The 27716-nt window shown below is 40.8% G+C and overlaps 3 protein-coding genes across 3 annotated transcripts; 2 read left to right on the top strand and 1 right to left on the bottom strand.

Moving 5' to 3' along the window:
- Positions 1-6595: 6595 nt before the first annotated feature.
- On the top strand, positions 6596-8921 carry myl4 (myosin, light chain 4, alkali; atrial, embryonic). The gene is made up of 8 exons (XM_051941128.1): positions 6596-6756; positions 6882-6909; positions 7015-7164; positions 7259-7332; positions 7419-7518; positions 8505-8582; positions 8652-8688; positions 8769-8921. Exons 1-7 carry the CDS (start codon positions 6658-6660, stop codon positions 8678-8680), a joined length of 558 nt encoding a protein of 185 aa, XP_051797088.1. The 5' UTR covers positions 6596-6657; the 3' UTR covers positions 8681-8688; positions 8769-8921.
- Positions 8922-11073: 2152 nt separating this feature from the next.
- On the top strand, positions 11074-12188 carry smim22 (small integral membrane protein 22). Its single transcript, XM_022212092.2, has 3 exons — positions 11074-11195; positions 11718-11788; positions 12086-12188. Exons 1-3 carry the CDS (start codon positions 11093-11095, stop codon positions 12131-12133), a joined length of 222 nt encoding a protein of 73 aa, XP_022067784.2. The 5' UTR covers positions 11074-11092; the 3' UTR covers positions 12134-12188.
- A 1308-nt stretch (positions 12189-13496) lies between these two features.
- Positions 13497-25779, bottom strand: rogdi (rogdi atypical leucine zipper). The gene is made up of 11 exons (XM_022212090.2): positions 25567-25779; positions 22102-22173; positions 21143-21225; positions 20873-20927; positions 20694-20774; positions 19484-19579; positions 19267-19365; positions 18741-18854; positions 18602-18651; positions 18219-18345; positions 13497-17213 (listed from the first exon to the last, which is right to left on the bottom strand). Exons 1-11 carry the CDS (start codon positions 25639-25641, stop codon positions 17172-17174), a joined length of 894 nt encoding a protein of 297 aa, XP_022067782.1. The 5' UTR covers positions 25642-25779; the 3' UTR covers positions 13497-17171.
- Positions 25780-27716: the final 1937 nt, after the last annotated feature.

Here is a 27716-nt window from a genome sequence, read left to right as displayed (position 1 = left end):
GAACACAACAGACCTAAGGTGTCAACCCAGGTTCCACACTACCCAGTTCTAAATCTTACTGAGCATCTGTGGGATGTGTCAGGATATGCCTGATCTAGGTAGGTCCCACACTACAACCCACAGGACCCACAGAATTCACTGCCACAGGACATCTCCAGAGGTACTCTGTCCATGCCCCACTGGACCAGAGGAATTTTAGCAGCATAAAGGAGACCAATACAATATTAGGCAGGTGGTCATAATGTTATGCTTGATCGATATACATCACAGGTCCTGAAGGTACTTCATGGAGGACACACCTGAGCTCACAGCTCCTCGACTTGCAATTCAGGAACTGAGACATCCTTTTTGAACTTCAACCCTACGTTTGATCTCCAGGTTGTGCAGAACGGAGGAGGCTGATATCAGTGAAATATGATGAACTTCTTGTTCTGCTGCAGGATGAAGCAGCTCAGAGTTCATTCTGTTCCTCCATCATCTGTGACAACCACACCTGTCCAGGTCACAACAACCCCCCACACTGCTTCACAGATGAGGGAGATGCTTTTAATTTCATTTTTCACTCTCATAAAGGTTGCTTTGAATTCTAATGACGCAACTCTGGTCCTCATGTTAAAAACTTGCAGCTGCAGGCCACAAAGGCAAGGAGAACCTTGAATCAAGCAGAGCCTCTCTTCTATCTGCTGGATGAAGCAGTCAAACACCCATGAGCACTACAAACACCTGCCAGGCCAAGTGTTCCAGACATGGTGGAGCCCTTAAAGTTTATATAGTTGAAATATGACAACTGTTCATATCAACATGTAAAGTAGTGCCCTCAAATCAGCTGTGGACGGTGATTATGAACATAAAGCAAGCAGCGTGTCCAACAGTGATGGACAACAAGAGTGTCTGTATATTGTTAGGGTAAATGATTTGTGCTGTAAACAGATACAGATCTTCATCTGTCTGAACCGTCTTCTTGTTACTGCACAGGATGTTTCCTTTCAGATTATTATTGGACCTGAAGATCCCACCCTTCCTCAGAAAAATCTGTCTGGGTAAATATGAGTGAATGAATGTGACACGATGCAGCAAACATTAGCATGGACATAACTAAGCTCTTGGTTTACACTGTGTACGTTTCACATACGTAGCTCTTAGCTGATTAGCTTAGATGTTAGCAGCTAGCGGCACACATGTTTCTACTGGCTTGCCGCTGTGTGCTGCCGCTCCTCTTTCAACACTGAGCAGACACAGCTCCAGTAACCAGATATGTGTGATAATCCATCTATATTAAAGGTTTCCTGTGTCAGGAGCTGCCACCTCGTCTTATAGCACACTTACGATCCTGAACTGATGTTAGCAGTGCTAATCTGACCAGCTAAATGCTATTTCCTCTGGCAGACTGTTAACCTTTCTGTGTGACCCTGCTCAGTTAGCGGTTAGCCTGGCCACAGCCACACTGAGCTAATTTAAACTGCAGCAGTTGTTGGTGGCAGCAGTTGTTAATATCTGATCCCTGATCAGCTTGTTCACCAGTCAGCTGGCCTATAAATACTGTGCCTGCTGGCTTATCTTAAACTCTAACCTCAGTCAGCAGTCCGTCTTATAAAACCCAACCTGAAGCTCATCATCCAGCTGATGAGCTCCTCTTTAAAACTATTCTGAGTCACATGGATCTGTGGATAATGTAGCGCTGCAATGCTGCTGCTCACTGATACAGTCTCCTATTAAGACATACTGGTCATCTGGTTTCTCTCAGCAGCTTGTCCATTCACAACATGTAAAGATTTAAGAATATTCCCAGTGAGACACCCGAGAGTCCCTGGCTGTCTTCTGTTTTACTTATTGGTTAAGGTCACTCAGTTACCTGAAACATGATCATGATGTTTTGAAAAATGAAATAATCTTAGAGTGAGAATCAAAGACTTACAATAAAACCTAAAATCTGAACTGTGTCCAGCTTCAAACAGCGAACTTGAAGCTGCCTCTTCATCCACATCTGTTGTTTGACCTTTAACCTTTACAGTAAGCTGTCATTAACCCTTCAATTGCTGCAGCCTGTCACACACTGTAAACCTAATCCTAACCCTAAAACTAACCCTAAGTCCCGAAACCTGAATCTAAACCTAACCCCAACCCTGTTCAACTGCACAGTCTACGTATGAGGCGGGGGGAGTCATTGAGAAAATGTCTCCATCCTAACCCTAACCTTGACCCTTAACTTAACCTAACCCAACCCTAAACCTAACCCTGACCCTTAATCTAAATCTACATCCAGCCCCAACTCCCTAGACCTAAACCTGACCACAAACCTAAACCGAACTCCCTAAACCTAAGTTCCTAAACCTAAACCAGCACACACACACACACAGACCCTGAACATACATACAGACACACAACATGTACGGTAGAAACGAAGACGCAGCACACACAAACACACAACATGAAAGACACACAACTTACACTCAACATGACTGAGAGGATCAGTGTCACAGCAGCACAGCAGGTGTACTACACAACACCACACACACTCACACACACTCTAACAGCATTCACAAAAACAGTTTTAATGAGTTCAGGAGTCTGAGGAGCCACAACCATGATGAACACACAACACACACGATGCGTTCAGGCACAACACAGTAAACATGCAGACGACATGAATGATGCGTTCACAGTCAGCTGATACAGACTCAGTTACTAAACGTTTTTACCTTTTTTTTCATTATCTACAGAAATTCAATATTACACCGAAACATCTCAAAAACTCTGGTTCCCATGGATTAAAACCTGAAGCTTAAGTCTTGTTAGCGTGAGGATGTCGCTCATTCAGAGATAAATCTCAGGAGGAAAATTTCACACACTTTGAAAGCAACTTCAAACACAGAACAAGACAAAGTCCAACAGAACCAGCGGGGACGGTTCTGTATAAACAGAGTGAAATAAACACAGGATGGTTCAGTCCTACCTGCTGTAGATTCAAGAATAACTCCAGTAAACATCAGCAGCGTGTCCGTCTGTCTGTCCACCTGTCTATCTGACGTCTGTCTTCCTGTCTATCTGTCTAACTGGCTATCTGTCAGTCTGTCTGTCTGTCTGTCTGTCTCCCTGCCTGTCTTACTGCTGCTGTCTTCGAGCGTCGCCTTGCTTCGCCTCTCCGACTGAAACCTGAGAGGTCAGGTAGAGTGTCACACACACACATGCGCACACACACATTAATCATAACTTTAATTCATTTGTTATTTATAGAAATGCATTGCCGAAACATAAGATAACGCTGACATAAAAACAAAATGTAAACAATGATTTCATTAATGAACATTATTCAGTTACTTGTTCAGTGTTCCTTCTTCTAAACCAAGAGTTAAGGCAGCAGTTTAAGTGAGGCAACAGCTGTTGAAAAGAAGCACAGCAGGAGTAAACATTGAATACAACATGTAAAGAGAACTCTGCTGGGGAGTGGTTTTATGACAGAAAGTCATTCTTCTGATGAGGACTTTATCTGTGCACCAAAACAACAACTGTGCTGTCAGAAGATAAACTATAGAATCAAATCTGAAGAACATGCTTCCACAAAAGGCAGTTTGTTTGGAGATTACAAAGACGAGCCAAACAGTGAAGCATCCTGTTGGTTTTATTGAACTATTAATTTCATCAGTGTTTTATTTTCTATACCTTCTTGATCCTCTGTAGGATCTAAATGCTGAATGCTGACCCTGTAAAGTTCTGTAACTGTAAATGGTCCTGAACTCAGCTCTACTTTCACACACAGAGCTCAATGCTCACTTACTACTGGGAACAACTTGGGGTTTTAGTGTTTCGCCAAAGGTCACTTTGGTACATGGATCAAACTGCCAACCTTATGATTAGCGGAGTCACAGCGACTCCATATAATCTATTGTAAAAATCCTTCCAAGCTAGAAATATGTTATTCTTTTTTTATTGTAGTTTTCACAACCACGTAGAAACTTTCAGATTCAAACAGGTAAACACCCTTCTTGTGTTTTTCAGCCAGTTTGGAGCTTTGAAGCAGCAGAAACATTGAGGCTTTCAAGAGACTGGAGCATTTTCAAACACTCCCTTCATTGACACTTCAGTATCAATTAGTATTAATATGAGTATCAATTAGTATCAACATCAGTATCAATCAGTATCGGAATACTGTATGTTGTAGGGTTTTAGACAGACCTCATGTTGTGTCCATCCAACAGAACAGCTCATGTAGCAGCAGCAGTAAACCAAAGTCCTTTGACAGCTGACAGCAGGGGATACATTAATGAGTTATAGTGCCTCCTACTGGCAACACAAGACAAGTGCAAAAGATGGAATAGATAGATAGATAGATAGATAGATAGATATATAGATAGATAGACACACTCAACAAAAATATAAACGCAACACTTTTGTTTTTGCTCCCATTTTTGATGAGATGAACTCAAAGATGTAAAACTTTTCCCACATACACAATATCACCATTTCTCTCAAATATTGTTCACAAATCTGTCTAAATCTGTGATAGTGAGCACTTCTCCTTTGCTGAGATAATCCATCCCACCTCACAGGTGTGCCATATCAAGATGCTGATTAGACACCATGATTAGTGCACAGGTGTGCCTTAGACTGCCCACAATAAAAGGCCACTCTGAAAGGTGCAGTTTTATCACACAGCACAATGCCACAGATGTGGCAAGATTTGAGGGAGCGTGCAATTGGCATGCTGACAGCAGGAATGTCAACCAGAGCTGTTGCTCATGTATTGAATGTTCATTTCTCTACCATAAGCCATCTCCAAACGCTTTTCAGAGAATTTGGCAGTACATCCAACCAGCCTCGCAACCGCAGACCACGTGTAACCACACCAGCCCAGGACCTCTACATCCAGCACGTTCACCTCCGAGATGGTCTGAGACCAGCCACTCAGACAGCTGCTGAAACAATCAGTTTGCATAACCAAAGAATTTTGGCCTTTTATTGTGGGCAGTCTAAGGCACACCTGTGCACTAATCATGGTGTCTAATCAGCATCTTGATATGGCACACCTGTGCGGTGGGATGGATTATCTCAGCAAAGGAGAAGTGCTCACTATCACAGATTTAGACAGATTTGTGAACAATATTTGAGAGAAATGGTGATATTGTGTATGTGGAAAAAGTTTTACATCTTTGAGTTCATCTCATCAAAAATGGGAGCAAAAACAAAAGTGTTGCGTTTATATTTTTGTTGAGTGTAGATAGATAAATAGATACTTTATTCATCCCAAGGGAAATTCAAGCAGCATGGAAGGATCCTATGTAGAATTTTTCTGTCGGCTAATTTTTTACTATATTTCTGTTTATTTTCTGAATGTCATCAGTGTAGCTACTGCTACAGATTTCTATTCATCTGTCCTGAAACCACTGAGACTGCTGAGATGTGGAGAAATGGGTTTGGCTAAATCAGAAAGCTCCAACAGCAACAATGCTCAGTTGGTACTAAGGGGCCTAAAGTGTGCCACAAATTATCCCCCACACCATCACACCACCAGCAGCCTGAACCATTGATACAAGGCAGGATGGATCCATGCTTTCATGCTGTTTACGCCAAATTCTGACCATCTGAATGTTGCAGCTGAAATTCTGACTCATCAGACCAGGCAACGTTTTTCCAATCTTCTGTTGTCCAATTTCGGTGAGACTGTGTGAATTGTAGCCTCAGTTTCCTGCTCTTAGCTGACAGGACTGGTACCCGGTGTGGTCTTCTGCTGTTGTAGCCCTTCTTCTTCAAGGTTCAATATGTTGTGCATTCAGAGATGATATTCTGCACTCCTTGGTTGTAACGAGTGATTATTTGAATTGCTGTTGCCTTTCTATCATCTCCAGCCAGTCTGTCCATTCTCCTCTGACCTCTCACATCAACAAGGTCTTTTTGTCAACACGACTACCCCTCACTGGATATTATTTTTTGTTTGCTTTTTTTTAGCTCCAAGGCGACGGTACTAACCACTGAACCATGCCACATTCAAAGTCACTTAAATCCCTTTTCTTCCCTTTTGTGATTCTCGGTTTGAACTTCAGCAAGTCGTCTTGACCATATCTACATGCCTAAATGCATTGAGATGTATTAAATTATGGTCATGTGATTGGCTAATTGGTTATTTATGCTAACAAGCAATTGAACAGGTGTACCTAACAAAGTGGCTGGTGAGCATATAGTGCACAATAACCTGCTTTAGCTAAGATGGTTAAAAAATAATCATATTTTTTTGCAGTCAACAGAACGTGTGGGCAGCTTGGAGCCTCTGGTTTTTAAACCCCAAAGTGTTAATCAGGAAATAATTGCACCAATCTGTTTCCAGGGTGTCTGTATTGTTTCTGACCCAGAGACAAACTGAACTACTCAAGCTAAAAGACAGAACAGTAGATGTTCTCTATTTAAGGCAGTGTCAGTAGATGCAACTTCAGTAGATGCCTGCAGAATTTGTTTGACTTCTATTTAAAGAGTGTCTCTCTTCAGTAGAAACCCTGAGAGGATTCATTCATTAGTTTATTCTGTGACCTTAAATGGGCCTGATGAGCTCTGAGTAAGAAGAGTATTTAAACCGTCTCACAGAGAAATCTCTTTGGTTTCCTCTTCTGGACTTTGTCGTCTCTGTCCTCTCTCTTCTGCTCTGATTGTTTTCATTTCTCTTCTATCATGGGGCCAAAGAAACCAGAACCAAAGAAGGAAGAAGTGAAACTTTCTCTGGAACCAGAATCTTCAAAGAAATCGAACTTCGACCCGCACAGCATCAAGGTCTGTCTGGTTGAGAAGGAAATGGAATACATTTGAAGTCAAGTTCCTTTAGTTCATTTGATCATCACTGACGGATGTAAGGAATTCATTCATTTTTGGATTGTCATCTTCTCTTACTTTTTCAGATTGAGTTCAGTGCAGATCAGATTGAAGGTAAACACACACACACACGCATAGAGAGAGAGAGAAAATCAGTAGGTTGACCTGCTGTTTACAGGCAGACATTATCAAGAATCAAACTTTGAACATTGTGTTTAGAGTTCAAAGAAGCCTTCCAGCTGTTTGACAAAACTCCAGACAATCGGATGAAGATTTTGTTCTCTCAGTGTGGAGATGTGATGAGAGCCCTGGGACAAAATCCAACCAACGCTCAAGTCTCCAGAGTCCTCGGACAGCCCAAACCTGAGGGTGCACAAACAAGAGTTTTTTGTTATTAAAGACGCCAATATTGTGTCTGTCAATGAGTATAAATTCACAGAGTTACGTGTCTTTTCTTGAACAGAATTGCAGAATAAACTGATGGACTTTGAGACATTCCTGCCAATTTTGCAACATGTTGCTCAGTCCAAAGACAAAGTAAGACCAAAGTTTTCACCTCGCATAGGCCAGAGGTTAGTTTAATTAGTTAATAAAAGTATTAATTGTTCTTTCTGTGTGGACAGGGGACCTATGAGGATTTTGTGGAAGGTCTCCGAGTGTTTGATAAAGATGGAAATGGGACGGTGATGGGGGCAGAGCTGAGGCATGTTCTGCTCACTCTGGGTATGGTAATTCATTTTAATTTGTCTGTGTGTGGGCTGCACAGTGGCATGATGGTTAGCACTTTTGCTTTTTAGCTAGAAGATTCCTGATTCGTGTCCTGGCTTCCCCAGGATCTTTCTGCATGGAGTTTGCATGTTCTCCCTGTGCATGCGTTGGTTTTTTCCAGGTTCTCCGGCTTCCTCCCACAGTCCAAAAATATGCTGAGGTAAGTTGATTATTCTAAGCTGCCTGTAGGTGTGAATGCGAGTGTGATTATGTGTGTATATGTAGCCCTGTGACAGACTGGCGACCTGTCCCAAGTCAGCTGAGATAGATTCCTGACCTAAATATGTAGCAGGCATTGGAAGTTGATGGGACTCAGAAACACCCTCACATTATAAACAATTGTTTCTTGTATGATTTCCGATAGATAAGTCCTAATAAGTCCCGCAGTGGTGGATTTGTAGTCGGATCACTATCGTGATCGTCAGCAGGCAGCTGATGTAGTGTTCACTTGTTGTCATAGTTACAGTGATGCTGTCCCGCTATTTGGCAATGATACAGAAATCTTTAACAAATCCATGGATCCAGACTATACGCCGCATCACTGCCAAAATGTAATGAATTGGTCCTTGTGTCATTTTTGATCTTCCCTGAAAGTTTCATCCAAATCTGTTGGTCTGTTTTTGAGTAGTGTTGCTAACAGACAGACACAAGTTTTTCCTGTATATTACAGTGGTGAAAAAAGAAATAAGCATTTCATAATGCTGGAATTGATGAATGTCATACCTTTCCTTGTCAAATTTTAGGATCTTGCTTGTTCCGCATTTAGTAAACTTAAGTAAATCCGTGTATATTTTTCCAAACCATTTTTTTGCATGTCCAAAGGTGTCCAATCAAGATGCTGTCTCAGTATATCTTTCTTTATTTCAGTACGTTGCTTTCTCCACACAGCCTGAGCCAACACTAAGCACTCTGTGACCGTTGTGTATGTTTTGTGTGATCAGGTGAGAGGATGACAGAAGCTGAAGTCAATCAGGTGTTGGCCGGACAGGAAGACGCTAATGGATCTATCCACTATGAAGGTAACAGACAACAACCACACAAACCTCAGAGAAACACTGACTAAACCAAACTGTTTTTGTATCTTTCAGCTTTTGTCAAGCACATCATGTCAGGCTGAGCTAAAGAGTGAGTTTATCAGGTGACTTCAGAAGTAAAATTCTTCTCATATAAACTGTTTAATAATGAGAAATGTTTTTGTGTTTCAGGTTGGACGTCCGGCTGCCTTCCTTATTGCTGTGTTCCAGACTATATTCTTTCTCTCTGAGATTCTTAATTTTTTTTCTGTAAAAACTTTTTTTTCTTTGACTTGCATATGGATAGAGGGATTCAATAAAAATCTAAATTGTTATAACCTTCAATGTTTCTGCTGGCAATGCTTTAATAAGCTTGTGTTCATCTCTTGTTAGCTTACTAAAGAGGCTGTGTCGACTCTACTTGATGGTGCCGCACACAGAACATAACCAGACCTTCTCCCAGTACTGAGAAAATACCAGTCTGTCAGTCTGTTAATTCCTATGTATTCTCAATTTGCTTTGATTTGTTAAGAAAAACAATTGTGTGAGCTCTATGTTGTATACACTGACTTAAATTGTGTGTCAGATACTTAAAACTCCCTTGCTTGGGGAGGCAACTTCCCCCCAACCTGGCCACTGCATGTCTTCTCCTTCTGTGGTAATTAATGTCCAGGGCCGGAGTGGGACTCATTTTCAGCCCTGGACTTTCATGCCTCAGACCGGCCCACTTTAGATCACGAACTCATTTTCAGCCCTGGACTTTCATGCCTCAGACCGGCCCACTTTAGATCACGACCTATTACTATTAAAATCATGTAATTCTAGCCTTGTTTTCCAATTCAGTGTGTTTTTCGAAAATATTTCCAATTCAGTGCAAGCAAGGGTTGCTTCACAATGAGGATTTATTCCAACATGAGTGCACATCTCCAACATTATTCTTTACAACAATATCAGAATCTATATTCTGTTCAAATAAGTGTTCAGGGATATCCAAACCTTAAAAATGAAATAAATTCTTGCCTTCTCCGCACCACCCTTGCTCGTTCTGTTTTCATCTTTCAAACACCTCTGACTGTGTGCACGGACGTGTTACGCCATTGGTGTGTCTGCAAAAAAAAAAAAAAAAAAAAAAAAGAGCTGTCAGAAACAGCTGTAGCAGCAGAATGATCAACCCAGTGCCATGACTGAACATCTGCCCAAACATCAGACCGGCCCACCAGGAATTGTCCCGGTCCTCCTGATTAACCACCCCAGGCCTGCACACGCCTGTGCTCAGTGGAAGGTCATTTTGTTAGTGGGTACATCTGTATTTCTAAAAAAAACAATAAAAAAAAATGCTGCATTTCTAAAAATGCCATATGGGGGAATGAACTGCGCTCTGAGTGCTTTCCTTGTTCATATTGCCACATTAACATGCACATGAACTTAATTCAGGTTATATTTGTATTTTTCCTTTTATTGTTTATTTATCGAATTATTTATGTATTTCTCCTTATGGCAAGTTTGGTCCTCCATAGCAACCCACCTCACACGGCGCAGACACTTTAAATGAGAGAGAATCCAGTCGGTGGGAACTTGACGCACCTGACGAACAGGTGCGTCAAGTAGACCTTTGAACCAGGAAGGAAAAGAACTAAAAGCAGCAGCTCCGAACACAGGTAGGCACCTACTGAACGGCACAGTAATACTGTTTATTAGAAAAAGGTTTTGATTGTAATACAGCAAGAAAGTGTCAATATGGTGATGATGAGTGGTTACGAGTGAACATGAAATGAAGTGAATGTATTTATAGTGGAGATAGGAAGAAGTCGTCTACATATGTGTGTGTTGTAAGGAAGCGCCTAACGGTCTGCTTTCATTGTGGCCTCTTACTGTGTTTTGTGCTCAGCAGCGATAAACACACAAATGTAACATGATACCAACTGAGCTGTTCATCCCACACAAGCCAATTTAGAACAGCCAAATAACCACCATGCATATTTTTGGACTGTGGGAGGAAGCAAAAGCCTTCATTTTGGCTGAAACAAACCTAAATGCTGAAGAAACTGTTAGTCAACCAAGAACACCACAGTGGCAGATATTTTCTTCAAGTTTCGATTTCTTTCATTGTATTTATTCATATTACTTATTTAGGAAACGCTGGCATTCTTGCCTCACATAAAACTAGATTTGTCTTTGCTACAGTTGCGACAGTAAGTGGACGAAACTGAATGCAGGAAGTAAAGTATTCACAATAAAATTCTACGACAGTCCCATAAACCATTGTAGAATCACTCCATAATTCAGTATTTCACACTGTTTTCTAATAGTACTGTATGATTTGATATACTCATGATAGATTTTGTACATTACTGGATACAGAGATTATTTTGAAATGTAATTGGCCTCTTGTTTCTGCTCTGTGTCTGTTGAACCCAACACTGTTACTCTTCTGTGTGGTGCTGCTCTGGTGTGTGAATGACAGAAGCTGAACTGCGACATGTCATCCACTCTGTGTGTTTCTTCGAGCAGACTGAATGATGGATCAGTTCGACGATGCGCTTTCCAGACTGCAGTCGAAGCTGGAGTTCGAATCTGACTGGGATATTGTTTATTTGGCAGTCTTCTTCATCTTCATTGGTGAGTGAAGAGCGACAGATTGTTTCTAACAGTATTAAGAGAACTCAAAAAATAGGCAGGCTCAGCAGGATGATAGCAGAAAAGCTGAAACTCAAGCATACGTCTTTCAGAAATGAGACATGTGATTAGTGTTTACTGCACAGGGGGCCTTCGGTTTACGACGTTTCGTTGTTATGTCGTTACTGGTGTGGGCCGGTCTTCATCCTCTAGCCGGCTGGTTTACCGAGCCTGATGTGGACTATAGACCTAAAGATTAGTCATGGAAAATAAAAATAATGCAAGTTTTCATCTGTATCAAGCAGCAAAAATATTGTAGCATGATGTGTTTAAGTTCACTTGCCTTTATTCACATCGTCTCTCCAGTGATGTCACTATTGCTCATGCACACACCGTGAAATGGTGTATTGTACAGCCTCAGTCTGAATGCAGATATTGCAAGATTTCCACCCTAAGAAGGGTACAGTTGCATAGCAAACAATTTTAGTCATTTCTCTGCACTCCCATTTGCTGTTGTGCTCTCAGGTATGATTCTTCTGCTGTTCATCCTGGTCCTCATCCGCTGCTGTTGCTGCTTCTGCTGTGAGGATGAAAAGGTAAACACACACATAAGATTAAACTAAAAGAAATGGCACACTTGTTGTGAAGATCAGTGTTTCGTCACACTTCCTTCTTCAGGATAAAAACCAGCAGACAGATATTTATACTATGACTTGTGTCTTAACTTGGAGTCAGAGTGAGAAAGGATTCCCATAACAGGGCAAATACAGGCAAATCATAATAGATGTTCAAATATGAGTCACCCTGCATGGAAATACAGCTTTCAGTGAGGATACCAAATGATAAAGTTGTCATCTAATGAAGATGATGGTTCCTTTTTGTTTCCTCGACAGCCTCGGAGACGGAGGTTTGGCATAGACAACATGGCTCTGGAGCCCTGACAGCTGATGAAGCTGGAAGTCCTGTAACAAAAGAGAAGCTTTGATTCTACTCACCAATCTGTATATGAAATGTTTGCACTTTACTAAGCAGCTAAAAAAAAAATGAACAGACGCGATCTTTCTGACTGCTCTCTCTGCTCTATCAGGTTTATTGTTCAGATACCACAGAGCAGATGGAAACTCTCAGCAGTCTGTTTTTTTGGTTTGTTATGTTTTGTTTTCAGTGTCTCTTTAGGTTAGAAATCATCTTCTTTTTACTTTGTTTGCTGAAATAAACTCAGGGAGACTTGTGTGTTTATGAGTCGCAGTTCTGTTTCTGTTCCTTTGTCTGTTTAGACACAAACACAGTTCCCTTCTTAAGGTTTTGCTTCCAGGTTTTTAAGCTAACAAGCTCAGAAGAACAGCTTGGTTCTCTGGGTGAAAAGACTTTTTGGCTTTTAGAATTGTTCCACAAGGTTAGTCGTAGCGCAGAGGGTAAAGTGTAAAGGGCTCTGTTAGGTCACCAAGCCTTCTCCTACTCTTAAGACTACAGCAGTCTAGTCTCATTATCCAGGCTTAGAGGTGGAAGATGAGGTGGATGGGAAGGAGAAAGTAACTGTAGTGAATCTTTTCTTGTGCAGAGAATGGTGGGCAACAAATGGCAGGCACCATATTTAACGGTAAAGTGTTTTGAAGAGGTTATCAGCAGAGCAACCAGAGCTCTGTGCTACCCTCCATGAAATCTGAATGCCAGCCATCTCATGGTTTCAGGAGGTTGTGGAGGGAGAACTCTTCTGCTTGACTTTACAGACCTGATGTGCAAACACTTCGGTTCACCTGCAGCTATGCACAAGAGGTTCATTTGTAATCCTCAATTGAGTGTGCTTGTTTGTCTCTCTGTGTAGTCCTGTGATAGACTGGAAACCTGTGCAGTGTGCATACTGCTTGCTCATGGTTCCGTCTCCTTCTCCTGGAAGACTTTTATCTCTGCTTCCCGTCACTTCCTGGACTGACTCTCCGGGGAACATCCATCCATTCTCTATACACCACTTAGTTATCATTAAGGTTACATAGACAAACAAGCACACTCGCATTCAAATCTACAGATAATTTAGTCACCAATTAACCTCAGCATGTTTTTGGACTGTGAGAGGAAGCCGGAGAACCCAGATAAAACAGAGGATCTTCAAGCTGTGAGGCGACAAGACTAACAACTGATCCACTGTGCAGCCCTCCAGGAAACATAACATCTGTTCATAAATGTTGCTTCTCTCATACTAATGTAAACAACTTGTATTCCCAGTCTATGTGTATAGTTGTAAAACATCTTTTTACGTAGCTTCACAGCAGCAGGCAGCAAAAGAGTGCACTCAACAAAGACAGCTTGGTGTTAAGAATAGTTTTATTGCACAACTAAATAATTTCCACTTTTTTTTTTCCAAGACAAGCAGCTTATTTAAATAGATTAACACTTACTGGGTGGAAGTCATTGGTTAATGATTGAATTAGTGTCTGGTTTACATGGTTTCAAAAACATGTGAGAAACAAAAATAAATATGAACACAGAGCAGACAAACATTTCAATTCAAACCAAAGTTACATGAACACATGACAAATAGCTCATTATTCAGACATATCTATATAGTAATACACCGGGAATGTGAGTAGTTTTCATTTAACAGCAATGACAAATTAAAAAAACAAAACAAACACTGGCCCAGCTCCATTGCACGACAAACTTCCAACTTCATTTGCATCAACTGAAAATGATTTTTTCTTGACTTGGCACTGAGTAATAGACAAGTGCCTGAAAACAAAACATGAATGCCTCATATCTACCAGTCTGGATATGGTGTCATATTGTGAATATGTAGCATTTCAATCCTCATCAAACCAACTCTGTGATCATACAACTGTCTTGAGGACATAAACATTCATAGCTCTTTACGCTCATCTTTACCATTAATCACACATGATACAACCACGATGTAACACTTGAACGCTCTCAGAAGGACTTCACTTATGTGATGTGTGTAAGGGTTAGGTGATGATTTGAACTTCAATAACCGGATGTATCCATGGAGGCGTCATCACACTGAAATTTGAGCCTATTCAGACAATTAGTAGCTGATGACAGTAACTTAATCACGTCTGCCTGCGTGCAACTTCAACATCCAGCTCCTACTAGCGCTCACTCTGAGCTGCACTGTACAGGTTAAGTATTCATGAAGTCAGACTGTCACCAAGAGCGTGACATTAGCAAAATAAAAGGACAAAAAAATAAATAAATCACCCTTTGAAAACAACCTGCAATGGATTCAACCAGTCACCGATAGCTGATGAATGCGTCTACCACCTAACCCTAATCAGCGTTGTGTGTTTATCTTCAGCAAACACTGCTTGAGGATGCAGCTTTTTAACATTATGTAAATGGAATGGCACTGGTTCTGCATTTTCTCTTGACATGCAAAAAAAGTCACACAGAGACTTGAACACCTGCTGATCTAACCACGGGACAACCCTGACCCTTTGTAACAGAAGGTGTTTGACGGTGCTGAAGGTGGACGGACTACAGAGCTGGGTACTGTTCAGTCGATGAGCGGAGGGGAAACTTTTTCTTTCTTTTGTCATCAACATGTTTGCATTCGCCAAAAAGATCACAGTGGGTAATGTTTTTTTTCCTTTTACTACTGCTTGCCCTCACATTTCCTTTATATTTCCAAAATTCTAACAGACGTTCTGTTAGAAATTTGTGGCATCCAAACCAACCGTGCAGTTATGAGGAGACACATGATGCACATAATTTGGATAACTTGCATGCTGAAATTTGAGACTGTTAAGACGACTGATGTCTGTAACTGCATCACCTCTGTCAGCTTTCACTTCACAGTACCTGTAGCTACATGCTGCTATTTTCACAAACACAGCTCCAACTGAAAACACCTGTGTGAACTGTAGTTTAAAGGTGGATGTTTACCGAGTCATATTCCCATGGAGGCAGCATATTAAATCAGCAAAATAAAAGGACAAAAATTCTCCCCACCAAAACAAACAAACAAAAAACAACCAGAAATGGACTCAGCCAGTTGCAGAGAGCGGATATATTCATCCAAGCTTAGTACACTGCCACTTTGACATTCGGATAGATAGGAGCTGCATTAAAACCTTTCTCCTGTCAAGCAGGAGGATAGCCCTCTCTGATCTCTGGTGGCAATGTTGCCAGGAGACTTGATGATACAGAGGACGTGGTCCGGAGCTTGCAAAGATTGAAGGATTCCCCTTGGTATGCATTGCAACTTTCCAAAACGAGTTCTACGAGGATTTCTAACAAAGATTTCAGGTTTTTTTTCCTAATTACACCCCCTGTCAAAAGTTTTGAGACAGCTTCTAATTTATTTGAATGAGAAAGTGTCTCAAAACTTTTGACAGGGGGTGTATATAAGGTCAACCTCTTCCTAATGTGTTAAACATGAGGACATTTTCCACTCGAGGAACTTGCTGGCCCCTTTAGGAAAAAGTTCGACATTGAAAACAAAAAGCATCAATAAATGCATAAACAAAAGAGAGAGATTGAGGTCATAGCATTATAGTATACAAATATATATATTTATAAGTTTTGGATATATGTTTTATCTTTTGACGGCATTTGCCACATTTTATGCATTTAGTTTTCATTGTTAGTGTACCTTTAAGTTGAGATTACTTTGTGTCATTGCACTCAGGTATAGCTGAATTTAAAGTACAGGCATTGGAGGCCAGTTGAGCCGCTGGAATCACCAAGAAAGCTGCTGAAAATTCCTCATGTCATTGAGGGATTGTACTGAGTACTGTACTTTTAATCGTCAGACTTTTCAAGTACTGGAGTTACGATTTCGTGTCCTCCTTGTTCTTCCTTATTTGAGGAACCCTGTAAGAGCATGGACCGTGATGACAACTGCTTCTGTTACACACTGAAGTCAGATGGATTTCAAAAGTGACCACGCTGCCCAGTGGTCTTTACAGATATCCAGTGTGTGGCTAAGCTGGTGCCCTGCTTGAATATATTTCTGCTCTGAATGACGTCCATTGGGTGCTCCGGGAATAACTGGCCACTATGACACTACTGCCTTTCACAACAACAGATCTGTGTAATATTGGTTTCTCTGCCATGTTACACATTAGACTGTATGAGAAGCACTCTCTACATCAAACATTCTGTTCCATGACAGACTGTTTGTGAAGGAAAGGCCTGCATCTGGCTTGCTAGATCTTTATATCTGTTGTTTGTCCTTGCCTTTTGAACAACCTACAGAGGAATGAATGAGCTCTGAGTCAACTATATTAGTTGGATTCTTTTAGAATAAATGTGTTGACCTTTTCTAGTTACAGTCTGTATATTTCTTCTTGTCTTGAGGTGAAGTGTATAAGCACTGTTACTTTAAATAACTAGACCTTCGAATTACCACAAGCTGTTTGAGACCTAAAGCAGACATTATAGTAATACTTTAACAGGTTGAGTTGTTCCATCCATGGTAAGAAAACCTTAATATGCAAAATTTGCAGTGTTTTGTGGAGGAAGAAAGTAGAACTGTACTGTTCGGTAATGCGAAGGATGAACTGCTGTGAGGGAATTCAAAGTATTCCAGAAAAAAAATCCACTGTGATGACCAAGTACTGGTTAAAAGTAGTGTTCCAGTTGATAACCTTTGGCTGAAAACTAGATAAATAGTAAGAACTGAATTGCTTTAACGTAACAAAATATTATTCCAATAGGTAAGCACAACAATCACATTCAGTCATTGAGAAGTTTAAGTCAGTATGCGGAGATGTAATACACACACACACGCATATATATAAGAGGAATGTCGGTCAGCTGTTTACTGGGTATAGGAAAGGCTGACATCTGTTCGGATCTAAATGGCTCTTGACTAATCATGCAACACTTCAGGCTGAATGATTGCATGAAAAACACACATATAAAAATAAAATCTTCCCAGGGTGTCCCTTACACATCCTTGAGGGTGTAATGGAGTGCTTACTTTGGGTCTGACCGGTCACTGGAGGATGGACAGGAGGAAGATTAGAAAGGTCTGTAGTTCCAGAAACTGGAGAAGACTGAAATCTGCAAGAAAGGGAGGTCAGAGTCGCATGTTTAGATTCATGTACAATCATACATGCAACGTTACTGATCAACCAATTAACTAGTCAACACTTCACAAAGTATTCCAACCCCTTCATTTTTTTTTTGCACGTTTTAGTATACATATTATATTTTGAATGGGTAAAATAGACATTGAGTGACAATTGATGGAAAAACTGGTCAATTTTATCCATTAAAACACACTCACACACACACAAAATAAAGCATGATGGTGCCTAAATACTTTCTGAAGTGGACCTGTGTTTACTTGTGCACATGAAGCACTTTTTCAAGAAATTTGATCTTGCTTCGGAGCCCAACAGCATTAGCATAGCATTAGCATGGATATTTCGGCTTTTGTCATCTGTTTACTAACACGGGCGAAGGGAAGCAGGACGTCGGGGTTGGTAGGTCCAGTGGAGGGGGGAGACATCCGAATATTGACATCTCAAAGTAAATATTCTAATACCACCACAACAACCAAATATTCGGATCCAGCCCTAGTTCTGACGAAACGGCACAGCGATGTAAGTCGAGGACGTCATAAATCAAGGACCTCCTGTATTGAGCTGGACTTGTTTGTCAAATTTCAAGTCAGTCAGGCTTACAGTATGAGGGGCATGGCCTTTCCAAAATTGTGTTTTTGGGCCTTGATTACAGTTCCACGATGCAGGTGATTAGTATGTTTCTTGGGAAGCCTTTGCACATAACTTCCAGTTATTGGGCCAACTTCCATGTTTTGTAAGACCAGGAGGAGAATAAACAGTCAATTGTCATTCTAATGTTGATTATGCTGCTGAAGAAAGCGATTTTCAAATTTTGTAGCGTAAACTTGTTCACTTCTAATTTTTGGGGGGACTTTTCAATGAATTCAGCAGCTGCTTTTCTGCTAGACGCTCACGGGTATTCTCGTATTTTCAGTCTGCCGATCTACCCGCCATTTCACGTTAAGATCAAGCAGGTAAGGATGTATTTTTAGATACTCACCTTGTCCTTGAGCTGCTGACAGAGTTGCAGGGAGATGGTGAAAAACACCAGCGTGTCGTTGAGCCATGGCACCACACATTCCACCTTATGAACGTGACTCACTTCAAAGCGGTTGTTGTTGAGCTCACTGTGAGGGCGAGGTTCACAGCAAAAAGCAAGAGGTTAAAGGGAGTGTAAAGCTGCACTTTTTGAATGCTGCAGAGCTTCTAACAGAGCCTTGGAATCGCAGAACTTACAGAGTCATAAGTGTTACCAGCGACTATCCGCTTGATGTAATTTACCGTTTACCTGTTTTAGGTATTCATTGAATGTTTTACTGTATTTTACAGGAGCAAGAAAGGTACAAAGGACAAGGACAGGAGAGAAAAGAAAACAGGACTTACAACATTGCTCCGGGGTTGTGCAACACTGAGCTTCCAGCTGGCTTGAAATTCTGTGGACATGACAGAAAAAATAATGAAACGTCAGTCAAGTCAAGCTTGTAGCTTTAGACAGTGTTGCATTTCTTTTAATCATTTTCACCTTGGTGGTATTTGGAGGAAGCACGTGGAGCTGGTAGACAGTCAGACACAGTTTGCTTAAGTTGATGTAAAAGTTGACCATCACGTCTCCGGGCATGGGAGGGGTGAACATTTTCTGATGATGGAAGGTTAAGCAGACACAGGATGGAACGTCAGTACCAGGCTTCATGCTAAATCCACAGAGCTACAACATTTTGCTCTGTACTACATGTTCACACACCTAAACATTACACCCATAAGATAGTTTAACTTGTGTTGCTAAAACCATCAACGTTTAGCCAGGAATAACAGCAAATAGACAAAGCTGTCTGAACATTTTGTCCATATAATTTCAGACTTCCTCAGTTACTTGGGATTTGTATTAAATATGTGATGGTAACCCGTTTGTTAAAGATGAGCATTGGATGATGCGTTGCTCATGTTGGTTGTCAGATTTAGAGGAAGAGAGTCTTAAAATTCCACTGCCAGACATAACCTGACCCTCTGTGTGTTAAAGCAGTGTTTGTGTATAGTCTGCTGGCCTGTACCATCAGACCACTGGTGGCCAGCTCAGGCAGCGTCAGGGAGGCTGGGGTGGTGAGGCGGTTTCGTGCTCGTGTCAGCTGGAGCATCACTGCATCCATGAGCTGCAGCAGGAGCAGAAACATGGAGTTAGTATGAGCGGCATGGCAAAAGAATGGGGTCTCAGTCGCATTCATCTTGTTGCTGATTTGAACGGCATGCCGCTGCACTGGAGGGACAGACCTTATTAACTTCAGCACCAGTCTTAAAGTGGTAGCTCTCATCACGGCTGCTAAGCAGCTGCAGAGCCTGGTTCACGTGGTTCCTGGCATCCTGGATCTGACAGAGGAACAGACACAAAAGGAAGGTGAAGGATAGAAGTAAGGCATGATTACAGTCTAGTCGGTTAGAAAACTGTGCAAGGTAGGCTGTGACAAAGTTGCAAGGTGATACAAAGCTCATTTTGTGATTTACTGCAACTGATCACATTTCTTTTTACAGTGCATTTTTCATTTTTGTACTTTTAATCTTTGTATATTTTATATTTTGTAGTGCATTTGTGCTTAAGTATACTGAACATTTTTTTAAATGTATTTGTATTGTGGTAGTGACCACTTTACAACAACAGAACGTCCCCCTGGGGATCAATTAAATAATAATAATATTACTACCAATAATAATAATAATAATACATTTTATTTGTAAGTGGCTTTCTTGACACCCAAGGAAAAACCATATAAAAAGACAAAAAGTATTTCTATTCTATTTGGACATCTGATCTGGATGCCTCCTGAGAGTCTTCCTCTGATAGTCCTCACTAGCCTAGCCGCGCTAGACCCATGTTCTGAAGGCACAAGGGTCTAGGGCCGCTCGACAGGGAGGGAGGCGGGCTGAAAGGTTGTCGTTCAAATCACTCTGCAGCAATTGGGTAGGTATACAACCAATCAGCGCAACGAATAGGCTGACGGAGTTCCTAGAGCGCCGGCAGATTGTGGCTAAGTCTCATTAGCTTCCCAACCAGCGGAGCCAACTGATATATTAAGGATTTGCCATATCCCGTCAGCATAAGTCCAAATACGTCTTTCTTCTCAATGAAACACTTCAGTGCCATCCTTTGTTTATCTTTCAAGTTGAATTTTAGCTTCAAATCTTTAAGGGCTGTGGCCAAAGCCGAGTCGAAAGATAACTGTTTATTGTGCGCCGGTTGTTTCTGTCAGAATCGTCGCGCCTCTGTCATCACTTAGTTACGCCCGCCTTCTGACTCTACACTTCATGGTTATTCGTCCGGCCAGTTTTAGGAGAATCCAGCCTCGAGCCTCATGGAGGGTAACTAGACCCACCCTGGCAGAGAATTAAATTCGTTGCCGTGGGTTGTCTAGCGCGGCTAGGCTAAGTCCTCACAGCTTCAGCTCCAGTTCTTTATTTTTCTGGTTGCTATTACACTCTACAGTACCTGCTGCAGTTTCCATTGCTTGTCTTCTCTGAACTGAAAGTGTAGCACTTGGCTGCTCTTTGCAACCTTCAGGTTTATGTCCTGAAAGTAAAATAAGGAAAGTCACACTTTAAGCTTAAATGAATGCTTTGTCTTCTAAAAAGTGGACTAAAGCCTGAATGAGAACATCACAAACTTACAGTCTGAGTCAGCGCATCTCCCTGTAAAGTCAGCACCCCCTTCACTTGGTCCATGCTGCAAAACATCACATCTGTATTTTAATATCACCTCAAAAACAAGAGGAAATGGCCATCACTTTCAGAAGAGCAGTTATCATAGGACAGACACTTCCCCACAGGAAGATAGTCTGATGTAACAGACAGAGCTTAGTTTAACTAATGCTGACCTCGTCATTGCAACTATAAAGAGTTACACTTTAAAATCAATCGATAAGAGAAATAAAGTATTACGTTGAGCTGCCGAGGATGAAGTTCTCCTGTTTGAGCTGACTCTCCAGGCCTGGTGTTGGCATTGAGAAACGTCTAGATGCCTCCTATTGAAAAGAGCAGAGCAAAGGAGCTTCTCAGTATTTGGAACAAATATTTGTAGGTGCAGAATTCATGCATCTTTCCCTTGACAGATTTCCCTTTCTGAAGTGAAAATTGGAAAATAATAAATGGAGATTATTGTGAATGTCTCTAACAACATTTTTAACCATTTGCTGCATAGCATGGGTCAAGAGATACCCATTTTCCACTGAATATGGGTCACTTTTGACCCATGTTGTACATCAGAGGGTTAAAAGGTCATTTTTAAACAACGGGTTTCCATTTCCTTTAATCCTCAAAATAGAATGTTGTGTTGTTTCCTTGGTACGGATTTTCATATGAGGCTAACTTATGATTTTCCGTCACTACAAACTCCTCACTTGCTGCTTTTAGTTTTAAATGGTCCTGCAATCATCAGCTTTAGCGTTTCAGAGTGCTCTCTGTGCCTGACAGGTGAGATCAGACGAGCTTTGTTTCGTGAAAACAGTGAGAGACCGATGACTGCCTTGTTTATTTAATCGGATTTGACATACTTGTCATATAGCTGGAACGATATCACGAGAATTCCCTTTGTGGGTAAAGCTCCAAAGAACACTGAATCATACATGTCCCATAATGCCCCTTTTTGTTAGACCCTCCCTACCTGGTAAACACCCACATCAACTCAAACTGTCTGCAACCAGTTCTTAATGAGAGCTGAGATGAACATAAAGATTATTAATTCCTCTGGAGTCACAAAAAGACGATGTACGGCTCTTTTGACAGACTGACCAGGACTCCTCGGGACAAGAGAACAGATCCTTGTACAAGATATGTGGAACAACTCTTTACTAAGCCCTAAATACAGCTTTATACACAGTCCACGAAAGGTAAGCTTTTACCTTCAGGACATCCTGGAGCTGTTTTAGGACAGCATGTACTTCTTCTTTCAGCAGCCAGTTGAATTCCTCCTCCTACCAAAACAAATGAAACAAACATTTGACTCCTAACAAACAGGCAAATGTAAAGTAACATTGACAATTTCTGATGAGCTTGTCGTGTGGGAGGTGGTAGATGACCTAGTGGAGGTGTCAGAAGAAGCTACAGACCATTGTGGACAATACAGCTTGATGTGTTGCACAAGTCACATCCACCCTCCAATGCTAGGAAGATTTATCAAACATTATTACAAACCTTCTTTCCTCATAAAATCATATGGTATGTATAACATTTTCAGAGTGAAGTGGTATAGTGGAGCAGAAATAGAGTTGGGATAGGCTCCAGACCCATGCAACCCTTACAGGATGTGTAGTATAAATGTAAAAAAACTAAAAAAAAAAACTAAAAAAAAAAGTGTTTTTATCATTTAACCCTCCTATTAGGTCTATTTCTCAAGAACAGCAATGATGTTTAATTATCCAAAAATGTCAGAAAAATTGTTTATATCTCATTATTACCTCCATTACCAACTATTTCAACCAATATTTAGTGCAATGTGTTCTTTGCCTCTCACAGATCATGGTTCAATGAGGATTCACTAATTCACTTGTTTTTCATAAAAAAATGTATGTTGAAACTTTTTTTTACTGTATGGTTTTATTTCATTATTTTATACACTGTATATTAATACTGAAGACATCAAAATTATAAACATTTATTAAACTTATCAAGCCAAGAACAAGAAGTTTCATACTGAAAAAATACTTAAATCCTTGTGCTGTCAAACGGGTCAAAATGGACCCGTTTTGAAAATGTGGGGGAAAAACACATTTTCACATTGAAATTTCTGATGTCCACATTTTCGGGAAATCTTTGAACAATTTTTGGTGGAAAAAAGAAATTTTAAAAATGTTTCTTAAGAACATTTACCAACGTTTTTGATTTTTTGGTGAATGTTCTTAAAGAAAATATCAGAAGTTTTACTGATAAATATATAATCACTTTAGATATTTTTAGGATTTTTTGGCAGATTTTTACTGATTTTTTGAAAATATTTATACTACTAATACTTTTCTTGCCAAAATTTGGAGGATTAAAAAAAACTCTTAAGGGAAACTTTTAAGGAATTATTGGAATTTTCTTCCTGAAGGTTTTGCAAATTTTCAGAAATTTGAGGAATTGTTTTTGCTGATTTTTTTGGATTTTGTTCAGACAAGGAAACAATATTTTTCGGTGCCTGTAAATGAGGAAAACAGGAGGGTTAAACTATTTTTTTGGGGGGGATTTTTTTTTTACTCATTAGACCCGCAACATAACAGTAGGGTTAAGTAAAGTTTACAAATATATGTAATGTCAGAACAGCTGTCAGATATTGTGCACAGCCTGCTGTAACTTATTGCTGGAATCTGAATTTTTAGGGGTCTTTTTCATCTGTTCTGATTCTGGATGAACTACAAACTTTTAGAGCCTCCAACAGCCTGGAGTCATGGGCACAGCAGCTGAAGGACAGTGTTTTACAGGAGAGTACACATTTATGAGATGGAGGTTTGTTATAAAGTTGCAACACAGTGACATGAATGCACCTTTTTTACTGTCTTTTAGAGCTTGTTATTTGAAACGACTACCATTTCAGCCATGTGATGAATCACTGTCTGCACTTTGCACCTCATGTAATTCAGAGGCTAGTTTGTTACACATTGGTTAACAAATACAATTTGCAGTGTGCAGGTCAGTTACACTAAACCTGCATTAATGTTTCTCCAAGCCTGCTTCGAATCCAAGCAAGAGCAGGAAGTCCAGAGCCACCTGAAGCCCAGTGAGCGTGTGGATATTTAGTTATTCTACTACATGACAATAACATTTTGTTACTGCAGTTCTTATTTAAAGTAGCTGTTTTCCCAAATACGTCCGTTTTATTATGCAATGTCATTTTTCTTTCATAAAGCCACTTCTCTAAATCAGTCCTTATCTGTTAGTCTAGACAAACAGGTCACATACAGTTATGTTGGCTGCAGGTTGAGTCAAATATTTTAGAAATTTGTCCAAAAATTTCTTTCAAAATAAAAATTGCATTGTAATTTATTAGGCAAATAAGAATCTGGAACAACTAAATAGTCCTTATTCACATATATTAAACAAAAATCTTAATATTTTGTATGACCTCCTTTGGCCCTGATAACAGCTTGCATTCTTGCTGTCATTGTTTTTATGGACTTTTCCACAGTCTTTTTTTTATTGAGTTCCAAAAAGTTCCTAGTTGTTCCCAAATACTTGCTTTGGATGAAACTTTTATGTAATCTATTTTGAATTCAGTAAATCCCAGATCTGTTCAATAGGATTTAAGTCTGGACTTTGACTTGGCCAGTCCATCAGTTCCAAAACTCCAGATTCCCTTTTCTTGGTTTATGAACCCACGACCAATGAGGTTCAATCCAGAAGGGAATCCACAAAGGCACCAAGATGTTGTGCTAGACCTTCTTGTTCATGATAGCATCAATTTTAACTAATTTGCACATGCTGTTTCTACAAATGGAACCCCATACCATCATGGAATTTCCACCATGTTTCAATGTGGGTCAATACATCCAGCATCAAAACGTTCTCCAGCTTTTCTGTGGACATTACCAGGACGATGCTGACTTAAGAGTTCAAACTTGGACTTGTCCATCCAGAGTACCTTTATCCACGCATCTATGTAGTCCAGTGTTTGTGCTCCCTGGTCAATTTTTGGCGTTTTTGGATGTTTGAAGGCCTCAATAATGGCTTCTTAGGAGCTGTGAGGCCTGCAATGATAACATCTTAGGGCGGAAGTTGATTTTCCAAATAAAGAATAGTGGGCGGGACTTATCCCGGCACATCCCACAGATGCTCAATAAGATTGCACTGTTTAGGTGGATGGTACATGTCAAACAGCTACATGATTGTAAGGATTAAAGGCTTTTCCGGCAGAGCTTTGCATTAAAACAAGATAACATTCACTTCATCCATCATGAATCATAATCATGTGGCTGATAGATGTGTAGTAATATTGCACAGACGTGTACTCACCTCTGCTGCATATTGTATATACTACCTGTGTATAGTACAGACTGGCATAAACTGACAGTATTACAGTGTGGATGCTGTGTTAGAGTTAACGCGATATTTCAACGGGCCGCTAGCTGTCAACACAACAGCTGAGCGCGAGCCCCTTGCTACTGCACCTGCAACGTAGCCCTCGCGGATGCTCCAGTCCCTCGCATGCTAGCACGTTAGTTTGTTCCAGCTCCTTTCTTTTAACAACCCCAACTATAAAACGATAAATGCGACAAAAAAACACCCCACTGTCTCACTGTAACACCAATGCAGCTAGCAGAGCGGTCACACAGCGCCGTATCTCCCTGCCTGTAGCAGCAGCAGTGCAGTAAACAGAAGCCGAGCAAGCTTACCAGCACTGCCCTCTCCACCTGACTGGCAGCGGACATCTTGGGCAGCTCGGACAGAGATCTCTGCGGGTTCAGCATTTTGCGGAATCAACATAAGCGATCCCTCCGTTAACACCTTAAAACACTATCCTCTCCGCGAGACGAGACTCGGGTGGGTGTCTCACTGAAGAGTAGCTTAGCGAAGGATCTGCTGCCTTCACAGCTGTCGGAAATAGTGGTCACGCACAAATTGAACGTCGAAACTCAGCTTAAGCACAAGCGAATAAGGGCCCAAGAAACATTGCTGGTATCTTCAAATTAAAGATGTGTCACAGAAGCGACAAAATTCTATATTCTCGGTTTCATCTCGCCTATTGTCATTTTCATGTTCCTATCATGCTACATGTGCAACATTAATAGGTATATAGGGTTTATTCAGGGCAGATAGCAACCCTTTAACTAAAAATAAAAACATTCTACATCATACAAATCAAATGTGTGTAAGCTGACAGGTGGATTGAGTTATTAATTCCAAACAAACCGCTACGACAGAAAGGCTTTGATCGCTACAAGAAACCCTGAATGCAGCATTAGGTCGGTCACACGTTCCTCATTATGTGGACCCGCCCACTAATCCTTATTTGGGAAATCAAGTTCCGCCCTGAGATGTTAGAAGTACAGGCCATAGTATGCAGCAAAAGTCAAGACCCCTATCACTATCAGGCATCACCGTCTGGACTTTACAATTGTAACATACACTCACCGGCCACTTTATTGGATACACCTGTTCAATTGCTTGTTAACACAAATATTTAATCTGCCAATCACATGGCCGCAATTCAATGCACTTAGGCATGTAGATCTGGTTAAGACAATTTGCTGAAGTTCAAACCAAGCACTAGAATGAGGAAGAAAGGAGATTTAAGTGACTTTGAACGTGGCATGGTTGTTGGTCCCAGACGGGCTGGTCTGAGTATTTCATAAACTGCTTATCTACTCTGATTTTCATGTACAACCATCTCCAGGGTTGAGAGAGAATCGTCCCAAAGAGAGAAAACATCCAGTGAGCCGCAGTTGCGTGGACAAGGATGTCTTGTTGATGTGAGATGTCAAAGGAGAATGGGCAGACTGGTTGGAGATGATAGAAAGGCAACAGTAACTCAAACAAGTCATTATAACAAAGGAAATGCAGAATACTGAGTGCACAACATGTCCAACCTTGAAGAAGAACTACAGCAGCAGAAGACCACACCGGGTGCCACTCCTGTCAGCTAAGAGCAGGAAACTGAGGCCAGAATTGGCACAGCCTCACCAAAATTGGGCAATAAAAGACTGGAAAAACGTTGCCTGATCTGGTAAGTTTGGATTCAGCTGCAACATTCAGATGGTCAGAACTTGGCATAAAAACATGAAAGCATGGATCCATCCTGCCTTGTATCAATGGCTCAGGCTGCTGCTGGTGTAATGGTGTGGGGGATATTTTCTTGGCACACTTTGGACCCCTTAGTACCAACTGAGCATAATTTAAACACCACAGCCTACCTGAGTATTGTCGCTAGCCACATCCATCATTTTCTCCATCAGGACCAGAAGCCAGATGCTTCCTTATTTTCTTGTTCCAATCTGACATGTTGCGTCTGCCCACAGCTTCAAATGTTTACGGCACATATTAGAACATTTTGTCCTGTTAGATTTCTGGAGACAGATTCTGTCATTCTTCTGAAACAATTTTTTTTCCAGTTGGTGTTTGCACACTGGAGCAGAACACCCCATCATCTTCCTCAGGGGTCATACTCAACTGAAAGAGTCAGACAGCACCGTGAGACTCGTGTTCTTTGACTTTTCCAGCGGTTTTCTGACCATACAACCTGCTTTGCTCAGGATTAAACTTCTGGACATGCAACTCATCCACCTGCAAACTAAGCTTAAATGTGACATTTCTGACCAGTTCCTTGGTGCCATTGTGTCACTGGTACGCACATCAAGAAGTCAGAAACATTACAGAATACATTGAAGTTATCTTATTGATATTTTTCTTTTGTCTTTATTTTAGAATTTGGTACCTTTTAGCTAGAGATACCATCTAGTATCATTCCTTCATTCCATTTCCCACGGTTATCCACAATTATTTAATCTTTTGTTGTCCGTCAGAACACCTCTTACAATTAATTGTT

Source organism: Acanthochromis polyacanthus, chromosome 21, assembly GCF_021347895.1.
Source record: "Acanthochromis polyacanthus isolate Apoly-LR-REF ecotype Palm Island chromosome 21, KAUST_Apoly_ChrSc, whole genome shotgun sequence".
Classification (NCBI taxonomy): Eukaryota; Metazoa; Chordata; class Actinopteri; family Pomacentridae; genus Acanthochromis; species Acanthochromis polyacanthus.
The sequence above is the reverse complement of the archived record's forward strand: the minus strand, read 5'-3'. Positions and strand labels throughout refer to the sequence as shown.

Coding starts and splice junctions, on each gene's coding strand:
- myl4 (XM_051941128.1), top strand. CDS start 6,658: ATGGGGCCAAAGAAACCAGAACCAAAGAAGGAAGAAGTGAAACTTTCT. Junction 7,165..7,258: donor CGGACAGCCCAAACCTGAGG/GTGCACAAACAA, acceptor TTTCTTGAACAG/AATTGCAGAATAAACTGATG. Junction 8,583..8,651: donor TGGATCTATCCACTATGAAG/GTAACAGACAAC, acceptor TGTATCTTTCAG/CTTTTGTCAAGCACATCATG.
- smim22 (XM_022212092.2), top strand. CDS start 11,093: ATGATGGATCAGTTCGACGATGCGCTTTCCAGACTGCAGTCGAAGCTG. Junction 11,196..11,717: donor AGTCTTCTTCATCTTCATTG/GTGAGTGAAGAG, acceptor TTGTGCTCTCAG/GTATGATTCTTCTGCTGTTC. Junction 11,789..12,085: donor TCTGCTGTGAGGATGAAAAG/GTAAACACACAC, acceptor TTTCCTCGACAG/CCTCGGAGACGGAGGTTTGG.
- rogdi (XM_022212090.2), bottom strand. CDS start 25,641: ATGCTGAACCCGCAGAGATCTCTGTCCGAGCTGCCCAAGATGTCCGCT. Junction 18,652..18,740: donor TTCCTCCAAATACCACCAAG/GTGAAAATGATT, acceptor TCATGTCCACAG/AATTTCAAGCCAGCTGGAAG. Junction 17,214..18,218: donor GTCAGCAGCTCAAGGACAAG/GTGAGTATCTAA, acceptor CCTTTCTTGCAG/ATTTCAGTCTTCTCCAGTTT.